The sequence below is a fragment of the Chironomus tepperi genome, unplaced genomic scaffold (genome assembly GCF_022539635.2).
Source record: "Chironomus tepperi strain 1889 unplaced genomic scaffold, CSIRO-AGI_Ctep_v1 contig_12, whole genome shotgun sequence".
Lineage (NCBI taxonomy): Eukaryota > Metazoa > Arthropoda > Insecta > Diptera > Chironomidae > Chironomus > Chironomus tepperi.
The window spans coordinates 861,747-875,770 of record NW_027226134.1 but is presented as its reverse complement, the minus strand read 5'-3'; the positions used below and the strand labels follow the sequence as shown (position 1 = coordinate 875,770).

The 14,024-nt window shown below is 32.3% G+C and overlaps 2 protein-coding genes across 2 annotated transcripts in view; one reads left to right on the top strand and one right to left on the bottom strand.

Moving 5' to 3' along the window:
- The window catches only part of LOC139088231 (protein eva-1 homolog C-like), a 281,413-nt gene that overhangs the window by 246,449 nt on the left and 20,940 nt on the right, over positions 1 to 14,024 (bottom strand). The gene's annotated exons all lie outside the window — the stretch shown is intronic.
- The window catches only part of LOC139088352 (uncharacterized), a 71,660-nt gene that overhangs the window by 53,309 nt on the left and 4,327 nt on the right, over positions 1 to 14,024 (top strand). Inside the window, exon 2 of the mRNA XM_070637546.1 lies at positions 13,529 to 13,981. Coding sequence (XP_070493647.1) covers positions 13,529 to 13,981 — 453 coding nt within the window. The remainder of the gene's footprint in view (positions 1 to 13,528; positions 13,982 to 14,024) is intronic.

Here is a 14,024-nt window from a genome sequence, read left to right as displayed (position 1 = left end):
TTCAAACTTATGAAATTTATCGGTCTAGCTTATTCTATAAACTTATGCCAAGCGAAGCTTAGCCTATCGGTTTTAGTTCTAAAATTAGCCTAAAGCTTGGCCTTCGACGGCATCTCTTCAAACTTCATAATTTTAGAAAATCACAATAAAGCACCCACAAACTGTACTACTTTTAATGACATTCGGATTAACTCGCATGTAAATATAAAAATTTAAAATTGTAGGTGGTTAGCTGTCTAACTTTGTCAGCGGCGTGGGCTTTTTCAGGCTGTAAATTTAATGAATAAAGGATACCAAAGCTTTTATGAAGAGAAGCTTAAAAAATTAAAACTATAGAAATAATTTAGCGTAGGATGATATATTGTACCTACGTCAAAAATTACTTAATGTACTGAATTTTGCTTTTGAAACTAAATTGTATAGAGGATTGTGCTGAAAAAACTGGGAAATTGGCCTACCAAGTTCTTCAAACTTATGCTAAGTGAACTTGGCCTATTCTAGCTTGGTTCTTCAAACTGAAGCGAAGCTTGGCTGAATAAGTTCTTCAAACTTATGCCAAGCGAAGCTTGGCCTATCGGTCTAGCTTAGTTCTTCAAACTTATGCCAAGCGAAGCTTGGCCTATCGGTCTAGCTTAGTACTTCAGCTCAAACCTTCAAACATGTTTCAAGATTATCAAAATATTAAATTAAAGAATCATTTGACTAAAAAGTTGAAAATAAAATACTTTATAAAAAAAAAACTTTTTAAAAAAACCTCGTTTTTCGCGTAGACTAAAAAGTAAAAAATAACTTTTATTTTGTGCTGAGAAATTGGTTTAAAGTTGAGACCACACATAATTACAAACATTACCTTGACTTTATCGTACCAACTAAAAAGAGGGCGCGAAGCTTTGATAAATTCTGTACCAGGCGCCCTCTGAAACTATACGATAAAGTCAAGGTACATGTTTGTAATTCATGTGTGGTCTCAACTTTCAAACAATTTCTTAAAAGTTATTTTTTACTTTTTAGTCTACGCGAAAAACGAGGTTTTTTTAAAAAGTTTTTTTTTTATAAAGTATTTTATTACTATGATGAAAGTTGTGTTGATGCTGTTGTTGTAGTTGCTGTCCTTAGGAGCAGAGTTGGTAAGACTTTGGAGTCCAGACAAAAGTCCGGACTTTGGGAGCGCGAGGAGTCCCATACAAAATTGATTTTTTTTTTGTTAAAAAGGTATTTTAAATAAATTGTCACATTATTTAACTTTTAAATTTTTAAAATTTTTTTAAATTTTTTTAAAACTTTTTAAAATAAATTTTTTTAAAATGCAAATTTTTTAAAATTTTTTTTAAATTTTTTAAATTAATTTTTTTTTAAAGTTTTTTAAAATAATTTTAATAAATTTTTTTTTTAAAATTAAACATTTATTAAAAAAAAATTTAAAAAAATGTTTAAAGACTTTGACAGTCCGGACTCTACATTGGAGTTCTGCCAACTCTGTTGAAGAGTTTCATACTTGAAAATACTTGAAGGTTTATAAAATTTAATGTAAATATTTTAATGTTTTTTGATAATTAAAATTTGAAAATTTTCAGAAATAAATTGTCTGTCTTTTGGATTCTGAATCTAAATTTAATCTATCAATTTTTAGTTAAAATTAGACTAAAGCTCTTCGACGGCATCTAATTCATAATTTTAGACAATCACAATAAAGCACCCACAAAGTGTCCTACATTTGTTAACATTCGGATTAACTCGAATGTAAATATACAAATTTCAAATTGTAGGTGGTTAGCTGTCTAACTTTGTGAGCTGCGTGGGTTTTTTCAGGCTGTACATTTAATGAATAAAGGATACCAAAGCTTTTATGTAGAGACACAAAAAAATTAAAACTATAGAAATAAATGATTAAGCGTAGGATGATGTACCTACGTCAAAAATTACTAAATGTTCTGTATTTTGCTTTTGAAACTATATTGTATAGAGGATTGTGCTGAAAAAACTGGGAAATAACCAATCTGAATTTTGCTGAGTAAACCAAATTAAGCTGGATAAGCTGAAATTGTGCTGAATAAGCTTAAATTAGCAGAATTGCGCTGTATAAAATTAATTAAAGTTAATGTTTTTAAGAAGGATCTCCAGAACTTTTGGTTACTTTTTTCTTTAAGACCAAAAACCAACAATTTAAATACAAAATTTACAAAAATTTAAAGATAACCTCTTTAAGCTTAATTAAAGCAGAAACGTCTGAGTATTTTTTATTCTATATTGATTCCTTCTTTATACCCTTTAAAGTCGTCCTAATTTGTCAATATGTCTCTGAAAAACTAGTTCTACATCTTCAAGACCTTCCAAGAATACAGACACTTGAATGCCTTTTAAGGCTTAAACAATCATTAACTTTCCTTGAACCTTTAATTTTAAAATTGAAATTTCAATAAAACTACAAAAAATTCAATTTTGCCATTTCCAACATGGAATATCTTCCATGGTCAGTCCAAACCGCAATTAGACTAAAATTAGTACAATGTAAAATTTCAGTAATTACAGCCTTGAACTTTACATTTCCACATAAAGGAAAGCCAGCTCAATGAGAAGCAAAACTAAGAGAAATGCACAACTAATTTAAAATGTTTTTCAAAAAATAATTCAATAGGAAACTTCCCCACAGTTCCGACATTTATTTTTTTTTTGCTTCTCTCTGTTGCATCCGCATCTCATTTTCGATAGCGAAACTGTAAAATATTAAATTACCGTTTATGCAATAACGACATTGCTTGCCATCTAACTGACAAATTAATTTCCCATTCGATAAAATAAAATAATTTTTTTAGCAACTGCCATCACATCTATAATCATACATATAAAAGGAAACAGTGAGGCGAAAATGGCTTCACTTTATTGGCTTTATTCGCTATTATCATTTATTATAATATCATAGCTTGCTTTTGTTCTCTCACTCGTTTTATCGCTGCCTCACCTCATCGTCGCTTTACCCAGACCACAACAGCATTTTTAAACAATTTTTTGCTTTTTTTTTCATTCACTAGAAAATGTTTTGATGTGAAAATTGTTATGAGGCAGCGATATCAACATTAGGGAGTGTTTGCAAATTATGTAGCGCTCAAAATAGCGTTTTAGACACAAGTCCTTCCCTTTGTAACAATACCACGAATTTTATCTTCACTCTTCTCTTCCTTCCTCTCTCCCATTCTTCTCTCTTTTCCTCTCTCCTCTTCCTCTCTCTTCTCTTCTTCTCTCCACTTTCTCTCTCCTCTTCTTTTCTCCCGTTCATCTCTCTCCTTCCCCTCTCACCTTATTCTCTCTCCTATCTCTCATTCCCCTTTCTCTATATCCTTTCTCTCTCTCAACCTCTCTCCCACTCTCTCTCTGCCTTCCTCTCTCTCCTTTCTCTCTCTTTCCTTCCTCTCTTCCCTTTCTCTCTCTCCTTTCTCCGTTCCCTTCCTCTATCTCTTACCTTTCTCTCTCCTCTTCCTCTCTCCGTTCCACTCTCTCTCTCTCCTCTTCCTCTTACCTTCTTCTCTCTCCTTTCTCTCTTCCCTTCCTCTTACCTTCTTCTCTCTCCTTTCTCTCTTCCCTCTCTCGTTCCTCTCTCCCGTTCCTTTCTCCCTTTTCTCTTTTTCATTCTCTCTCCTCATCCTCTCTCCCCCTCTTTTCTCCTCTTCCTCTCCCCATTCTCTCAAGCGTTACATAACCTCCAAACGTTCCCCGAGAAGTTTTCTTTTGCATTATTTTCACATTCTGTACTAGAGATTTAGATCATATCGCTTATGGGTCTGGCTGGTAATCATTTTGTTACCAGGGATATTTTTAGATGCTAAAAATGGCTTGAATTTTCTTGGCAGTTATTTTTATTTTCAGTAAAGACTAAATTGTTATTCCTGGTGTTATTATTAGTAATGGGATAAGTTTTGGGATCTTAGTGTTTTTAATGGAAAGTAACGGTTGATGGGAATTATTATAGATTTTTTGATGAATGATAATGTGAAAAAATTGCTTTAATGGGTCCTGGTTCTGGTCCAGTGGAATGACGAGAATTTGTTCAAGTTTGAGATTGTCAAAAGAAAAATTCAAGAAGATGAAGAAATGTTTGCAGTCATTAGTGCAGAAGCGTATCTAGAGACACACATTGGTGGTAGGCCCCAACTGCAAACGCACACGGTATCTAGTCAATTAAGCTAAACCTGCTATCAAACCTAAAACTGACCATAATGTGAGCCTATACCTCCCTTAGGGGGTGTCTTATTCACTCATTTTGCAACTTTCTTGCCCGTGACTCAGTTTTCGTCTTGGCCAAGTAAGTAAGCAAGCAAAACTCAGAATTCTGATACCAAATTATGTTATCACTCAAGTAGGAACGTATAGACTATAATGTATCACCGTTAATGTGCTCCAACGTCGCCACTATGTCTGTTTTAAATCCATTTGAAAGCAAATAAATGCTATTTGTCATTTCATGTACTCAATTTAACATTAAATTGCATCATTCACTTAAATTATCATAAAACCTTACAAGTTGAATCCTCAAAACTCACTTTTAATCAAATTAAATGCCAAGTTAAATTTAAATTCTCTCATAATTGAATGATTCAATGTTAAATAAACCAAGATATCACTTCTAAATCCACTAAAAAGCTAATTCATCTCAACCAACTGTATTTATGAATAAAATTAGCTCCCAAAAACCGACAATCGGATTATGACTGAGAACTAAGAAAAATAAACAAAACCTTAGCAAATAATCTTTAAAATTCATTGTATACATTTATGGTTGAAGTAAGTTGAATAAATTTTCATCATGTTGCTAACTTTCTGTCTAGATTTATGCTTAACTAAGAGAGATATATTTTTGCATATAGATTGTCATGACTGAGAATCCCAGAATAAATAAATAAATTTTGATGATGAAAAGAGCAAAAAATTCAGATTAAATCATTTAATTTAAAGATTTAAAGGTTAACCGATTGACACAGTTTGGAATGGTTCTAACATAGTGACGTGGTAACAGCCAACAAATTCAAAAGAATTGGGTTCAGTTGAATCGAGTCGAGTCGAGCTGAGTCTAAGTCGAGCTGAGTCGAGAAGAGTCGAGCTGAGTCAAGTCGAGCTGAGCCAAGTCGAGCTGAGTCAAGTCGAGCTGAGTCAAGTCGAGCTGAGTTGAATCGAGCTGAGTCAAGTCGAGTTGAGTTGAATTGAGCTGTGCCAAGTCGACCTGAGTTGAGTCGAGCTGAGTCAAATCGAACTGAGTCAAGTCGAGCTGAGTCGAGTCGAGCTGAACCAAGTCGAGCTGAGTTGAATCGAATTGATTCAAGTCGAGCTGAGTCGGGTCAAGCTAAGTCGAGTCGAGCTGAGTCAAGTCGAATTTAGTCGAGTCGAGCTAAGACAAATCGAGCTGAATCGAGTCGAGCTGAGCCGAGTCGAGCTGAATCTAGTCGAACTGAGTCGAATCGTGCTAAGTCAAATCTAGTTGAGTCAAGTCGAGCTAAGTCGAGTCAAGCTAAGTCGAGTCGAGCTAAGACAAATCGAGCTGAATCGAGTCGAGCTGAGTTAAGTCGAGCTGAGTCTAGTCGAATTGAGTCAAGTTATGTCGACTTCAAGCTCTAATGGCATCATTTCAACATGTACCGATCGGGTTAGTCTTGAAAAGATTGAGTTAAAATTTGAATATGCATAGGTCAACGAAAAGGGGTTTTTTGAGACGAGAAATAAGGTAAAGAAATTGTGGTTTTGTTATGAATATTGTTAAATAATTAAATAAGAAAGTACGAAAAAAGTTTTGGTTGTGCTGCTACAAGTCAAGTGCTTCCGAGTGTCTGAATAATTAAATTATTTTTCTATACTTATTAAATAAAATTTTCGTGTATACATCTTTTGATGTTTTTATGATGATTCAAGTATCAAAATAATTTAATTTATTTGAATAGAGAATTTTAATTAGATTTTATAAAGTGTTGGGTTTGCATGTCAATAAGTAATGGTAAATATAATTTTCATGATTTTGCATGTCTATGTTATACTCTTAATTATACATTCTGTCAATATTTGACTTGACTCAACCACCATGAAAATTGTACCTTAAAATCTAGTTGGAATTTTTTTGTAAGTTTATGTTGGGAAACCATTGAAATTCAATTTTCAATTATAAATTACTTTAAATGTTGAATGGCAAGAAATGAAGAATTGTTGTGTGATATAGGTAAAATGGCCACTTTCTCGTCGTCAATTTGTTCCTCAGCAACTCAAACACTTCCTTTTTCGTCCTGATAAGAGAGTGATTTCGAAGTCAAATCCCTCGAATTTGGGGTTGACTCCTGATTCTACTTGATTTCTTCGCTAGATCAGATGAATTCTGACACATGGTGTCCCTCAAATGAGAAACTGGCACATTGACTCCTGAATCAGTGTTCAAAATACGTTTTTAGAGCCCGAGTAACAGGAGTCAAAATCAGGATCCGCAAAAGCTTTTTTATTGATACCAAATGATAGTTCCTAAGTGTGGCACTCATATGAATCACTACCAAACCTTAGTCAAATTTACCAAACCTCACTACTAATGCCTTAAAAGTCTAGTGTGGCAAAACCTTAATCATTTGTGCCTTTGGGGAAGCTCTGTGGTGCGAAAATCTAAAATGTTAAAATCTATATGGTTGCATCTATATGGCATAGATGCGGTATGAAGCTTAGCTCTGGAATATCACAATTTTACATCAGCCTAATGTCAATCTCGTGTCGAATTTCAATTTATGTGGTTTAAAATTATGGAAAGATTCTGGATAGAAATTTTCGTCCCAAAATTCCTTAAATTTTCGTTCGAAAAACTGGAAGATTTTAGATAGAAAATTATTAATGACAGAAATTTGCAGGAAAATCTTCGGAATCCAGCCATTCAGTCATCATGCAGTTATGAGCAACATCCGTCCCAATTTGCTCACAAATTCGTTCCAAATTACTATCAAATCTATCCAATCTTTAATACAAAAATTTTCTCTTTAGAATACTACTAAGGTTGATACCCTCATGCCTGCCATGTGCAAAATTTCACCAAAAAAAAAAAAAAGAAAATTGGCTGCCACATCAGGCTGTCATTTGTGGTTAATTCACATGAAATTTGAAATGTATTGATTTCTTCAATTCCTTTTTATTAAAATGATTTTTGGGTGAATATTGAATTTCAATTTTTTGGGTTATGTGCATGTGTGTCTATAATGTTACCATCATAATTTTCGGAAGAAATAATGTTTGAAAAATACAAATAATTGAATGAAATTGATACTGTAGGAAATAAATTTTTGAGAGAGAATTTTTTGGTTAAATTGAATTGAAATTTATTCAATTATTTTAAATAGATTCATAAGTTATTGAATGTTATGGAATACTGGGGAGTAGGGCAAGGCACTCATGTGGAAATTTGTGGAAATTATTCAATTTTACAATTTTTCAGCTAATTTTTAAATTTGAAGGCACCTTAATAAATCACATTGTTCGGGCTGCTGATTGTCTTTAAAAACTCATTAGCCAGCCATCGTAGCCCGAGCGACTCAAATGAAGAATGCTGCGCATCGGAGCTTTTGAGGCTCAGTTAAGCATTTTTACTAATACCAAATGAAAGCCACCTTCGTTTAACGTCCATAAGGCTGCCAAAACAAGCGACTTCCATTCGATGTTAATGAGAGAGGTAATGCGGAGCCTTTAATGTTCCTCATGGGTGTGTCGCAAAGGATAGACAGAATAATTTTGCCTAATTCTGAAACTCAATACTGCAGAATTATTCTGTCTATTCTATGCATCAGAAGCTCATTTGGGTCGCACAGACAGGTGAAAGCAAGGACAGAGCTCGAAACTTATAAGAAGTCGAGTCGATTTAAATCGACTCAAAGAAACAAGCATTCCACTAATGTCAGATTTCATATCCCGGATAACCAGTAATTTTTACAGTAAAGTCGCTCACCATCCGAATGATCTATTTTCATTACTTGGCCAATACAATTATGATTCACTGGACTTTCGTGTAAAGACATAAGTTCCGAAATCGTCATTAATAACTAAAATTTTTTTGCTTTTTTCTTTTTAAAAAACTTGCATTAACAAGGATTATTGATTTTTTTTATGAAATTACATACTTCTTGCAATTTTTTTAAATCTCTTGGTCTTTTTATAAACTTTCGAATTTGACCGCAACTCATATTGTCAAACATAACTCAATCATATTAATAATTGTAACCTCATTATAACATTTGATTTAAAACCGACGAGGTTAATATCAAGCTAGACTCACTTTTGTTCCGACTTATATCATTAATTAAATAAAGGAATATATATTAATTAATTAAATCGACTTTTCTGTTAAAATCCGAGTCGATCTTGAGCTCTGCTTGCAAAACGGGCACGTGTGGCAGGCAAAAGCCGAACACATTCTTGATAATTTATATGGTTTTTTATATGAATTTGTACGGTTTTTGTCTGTCACAGGTGCTTGCTTTGCAACTTTCAATTGATTTACAACATTTTTACAGAATTTTTTCAAAATTTTCAAAACCGTTAAAATATTTGAGTTACAAAATACCGTTAATTGATTAATTTATGATCGCTAAGACAAAAATGCGCTTAAGTCACTCGAAATGAGTACATTTTTAATTTTTTCTTTCAATTTTTCCTCAATTTTCATTAATATTGAGAATTGTATAATTTTCATATGATTCTCTCAACCTTGAAGTCGAGTAGGAGTCAAATCTAATTTTATGATTTACGTAGTAAGCATTCAACTCCTACAGTGCAGTCAACAACATGTGATTAAACAACCCCACCTCATAAATTAATAGCAAATTAATTGAATTAAATCTAAGCATAAAAATCTCCTTTATCATCATAAAAAATTGGGTACGAGCTAAAATATTGTCTCAACTATGTCAATATATTACATAAAGACACTTGTAGGACTAACAAATGAACCCTTGTAAGCAATTTGCCTTTTTCTTCCCCAATTTTTAAGTGTTATTAAAACAACAACAACAATAGCCAATTTTCCATATTTTCCTCTCCCTTTTGTTGTTGCTGTCTGTATGGCAGGCTTAACAAATGTTTACTGTAAGTTTTTATTATAATGAAGCAAAAATCTAATATTTTAAGGTCATTAATGGCCAACAAAAAAAAATGGGGAATGGAATATTGACATTCATAAAATTAAATTTCATTTTAAAGCCTTGAAAGCTCCCTTAAAAGCTATAAAATTTAATATAATAAGCAATGATGATAATTATCATCATCTCAACAACATTGTATATACAATGAGACTGTTGGCAGAGGTCTCGAAATATCATATTTTTTGAGGTGTCTCAAATCTCATATTAAGTCTCTCTTTTTTTTCGAGATAAAAAGGCATCATAAATGTATGAGTATCGCAAGAATAGCATTTGGGAACGTTAAAAATGTTTATTGTCTATTCAGCACAAACAATAGAATGTATCTTTTTATGTATGTACATGTTCACCTACATATATTTCCTTTAAAATCTTTTTTTATGTTTTATATAAATCAGTGGCGTATGTTGAAAGCTGTGTTTGGAAGTTATTTTGAGGATGGAGGAGGAAGGAGGGTAGGTAGGGTAAAATGACAATCAAAATTTGCTTATTTTAAAAGGTTTCTATATAAGAATGTCAGTTAAACGTGCGAACAGTTAATTTAAGACAAACTAGGTGAAAAAGCCAACAGCAGAGTCAGATGGAAAGCCTTTTGTTGTAACTTAAGCAGCTTAGATTGGTCAGGTGATTTTCACAAAAAATCGGGACACTTTTGGAAAAAAAATCGGGACATTTTGGGGCTTTGTCGGGAAACAGCAGCAAGGGTGAAAAGTACAGCAGTGTCACGATAAAATTAGGGCATATGGCCGCCCTAACTACGCTCCACATAAGAACATGGTTGCAGTAAGTAAAGCTTCAATAAATTTAAATGATTTTATGTTGACAAAATTCTAGATCGGATTCTGAACACCGTTAGCTTCCCTCTCTATGCCCTGAAATATGACAGAGATATGGGGATGTCAGTAAAACCCAGAAAAATATTCCCAAATAGCACAAATTGGTCAATCGATCACTAATCCGTCTCTAGACTGGCCTGACTCTGACATGGTGCTGGATTCGATGTAAATCCGACACCATACCAGAGACCCGACATCATGGTGCAAGGATTTTGATCGATTAACTGACTTGGACGGTTTAAGGACTATTTTGCTAGGGTGCACTGATATCCACGCATCTCTGACATAGCTAAGAGCGTAGAGAGATGTGCTAAGGTTGTAAGGAGAGCTGCTAAGGGTGTAAAGAGGGGGTTAAGGGTGTAGAGAATAGCTTTGAGAGTATAGTGTGGATGTAATTGTCGTAGGAGAAAATCGTTGATTTTGAAGTTCGATTTTGAAAGGTTTAGAGGACATTTGGAATCTTTGTTTCGAAAAACCATAGCAAATTGAAATTTTTTGTCCAAATAAGAGGGGATCGTCGACGATGTGACGAGTAAGGTTGTCGTATGTTTGACAGTTTATTATAAGTTGTATAATGGCCAACTTTTTCATACCATGCTCTTAAGATAGGACTAAATCAATTCTTCCTATAGAAATTATTTCTAATTTAAAAATTGACGAAAAATCTTGAAAAAGTCACAAACTAAGCACATAATAAAAATGAACAAATAACATCCATTTATTCCGTCTACACCCCTGCATCAATGCTGTACAATTTAATCTTTTCTAACAGCACTTTAAAATGAGACAATGAATGAAATGGTGTGATGATGAAAGAAATTATGTTGAACGTATATAAATAAATAATGCTGCACATCATAATGTTTACATGAAGCTCTTGTACGACGAGTGTTAAATGTTCAAGAAGCACATGATTTTCATGCAATATAAAAAATATATAGAGATTTCGCACTTTTATGCACTGAATGCAATCCATTAACGGCAAATTTAGTTGTGACAATAATCTGCATTACAATTACACTTACATAAGGATAAATGAGTTTCTGGATTATAGTTGAGATATTTATTACTACAGTCACAATAGTGTAAATTATACAATTTTTGGAGTGGCTTTTAATATTGTAAGTTTTGTAAGGATTATCTCTTGACTATATTTATTGTATAATATGTTGTATGGAATAAAGTAGTTATGTTAAAGGATGAGATTTTAACAAAATTGTGAAGTTTTACAGCAATAAAATGACAACATCCTGAATGCAGTAACTGACACTGTCATGGAATGGTCTGTGAATGGATACCTAAAAAGGATATTTTGATGTACACATTCTTCCTTAGATCATGAATAATTAAATAGAATTAAAAAGAGACTAGACATCTGCAAGTTACCTCTGTGCATTGATGCAATGAATGAAGCAATATAACTAATGAATTTATTAACATTCAAGATGTTTGGTATTTAACGGTTTTTAGAATTTCAAATTTTCTAACGGTTTTCAAAAATTTGAATTTAGTGAAAATTACTTTGAAAACGGGTGCTCGTACTTGGGGTTTGTAATCAACACCCTTCCCTTGAATGCACTATAAATCTCTAAGGTCATATATAATTTACATAATATGCTTTTCATTCTTAATCTTAAATATCTAACAGCCAATCAATGTCCAGTTAGTGTCTTATTATAACACATTAATATTCACTCTGCTTTATGTTATCAATAAATTTGTGTATATTATGGCTTTAATTTAAAATCAAAAATCCGTTGTTATCATCAGATTTATTTTTATGATACTTCGTTCTGTGATACATAAAAGCTTTGTGAATAAAATGATATAAATTAAGAAAAATAATCTTAAATGAGCTTAGTTTCGTGTTAACTTTTGAACAGCAATCATGACTAAAAAATGAGTCGAGTGCCTTAATAAAATATTGGTGCAAAAAAAGTGATAAAAGTGCGATGGACACAAAAGTGAAAATTTTAAAAAAAAAATCAACAAAAAATGAAAATTTTGGATTCAAAAATCGGTCTGGTATATCCGAAGGTAAATCTTGTTGTAATTAATAAAGTTTATAATTCTAATTTTGTGATTAAATTAATAAAATTGTGTGTCTAGTGATTAATATTGTGGAAATTTTACATTTAATCTACCTCTTGCCATGCAACAGTCTGTAAACCACTAAATTTGGATGCTCTCGAAAGTTTGTTTAATTCAAATATATTAAATGTTCATGCTCTCAGCTTAATCTACACTTGAGAGCACGCTCTATGCTATGGTGTTATTTGAATCATGCTGCAACGTTCAAATCACGTTGCAAATAGAAAAAACCTGTTACGCAATACACAAGCAGTGGATTTTGACTCAAATCTTGATTTAATTAAAACAACAATCAAAAATAATAGCATTAACGTGGAAATCATAAACCATATATCAGAAATGAGATTCTTAACTTTATCAAAAATCGAAACAATTTCTATAAGATTATATGTAAATGTCCACATTTTTCGAATGCATTATCAAACTATGCTCAGCATATTACATTTTCGTTGATTGTAGAAAATTTATCTGATTCAAAAGCAGCTGATTTTTATGAATTGAAGTTTATTTTTGATTTGAGGGGAAAAAATGTTGTCAAAATAGTCAATATTTTGCTCATGTAACAAAAGTAAAGTCAAAATTAACACTCGTCATTAACAATATATAATAGACATCGCAAATCTAAATTACAAATTAGTCTGAACAAGGCGTATTAAATCTGTCAAAATCGGAAACTCCTTAGTAATTCACATTTAAGCTAGAATTCGAAATAGTTGATAGCATTGCTCAAAATTTTTCGAATAAGAATTTTGATTTGATTTTACGATTTTATGTTGTCAAAATAGTCACTATTTTGTATTCTACAATATTCAAGGACAACATCATTTTTGATCTCATTAGTCTAGCTTTATGGTGAAATCTTTTATTTTATGTATGTAATATTAAAACATTTTTGGCGGCTTACAGGTTGTTCACAACTGGTTTAATATAAAAAATTATTATTTTGATGCTAGATTCGATTTGAATTAATTATGTCCCGGATTTAATATTAATTAACCGTCTGGTGCTATTTCGATAGGATTGAGCTAATGAATCCGGAACTCTCATCGATGTTTGGTTGATAAAATTTATTTTAATACAAAATTTATGAAAAAATACATTCTTGTGAAGTATATAATTTCATACAAAATTTACAAAAAAATGTTTCTCATATACATATATATTAAAAATTGCCATAGTAAGAATTTTATGATTTTACGATTTTTTATGGTGGCGTAATGGTTATAGTTCAGGTTATTGCAACATAAGGTCATGGGTTCAAGTCTTGGCATGAGCGAGAATGTCCGCGTGAACAAATCGTTAAGAAATTTGAATTTTTATAAAAAATATAAATCCTGCGGTGAAATCTTTTAAATACAGAATGTCGTTTTTAAACATTTTTGTTGACAGGTTGTTCACCACTGGTCTAATTTATAACAATTGCTATATTTAATGTTCTGTTTTTACATACTTTTTCATTTATAGCCAGAAGTATTTACGAACCTATTGACTTTCATAAACTACTTGATACAAAGACGATTGATCAGAAGCTATTCAATTTAAATGATGTAATTGATTCTGTCATAAGACCATGCACCAGCAAGGATGATTTCTTACAATACTTTGAGCCCAGTCACGGAATCCAAACCGTGCGTCCAGACACGGACTATTTACTCATTAAATTTCTGTTCACTGATGCTATACCTGGACTGGAAGCTGCTGATCTTCAGAAAATTATCACAAAGTATTGCGAACAATCTCCGGTTCTTATGCTTGTGTCTGAAAGTGAAGAAAAATGGACAATTTTGTGGAAATCACAGGGAATTGAGAAGTTCTTCGAACTCAAGCATCCAAAAAAGCTGAGCTGGGAAGAGAATTTGAGGTTGTGTGAATTTGTGGCTGATTTCTTGGCAAAATCTTTGAAGAACAATCACATAGGTAAGTGGATATTAACTAATTAAAGAATAGCTATTAATTAATA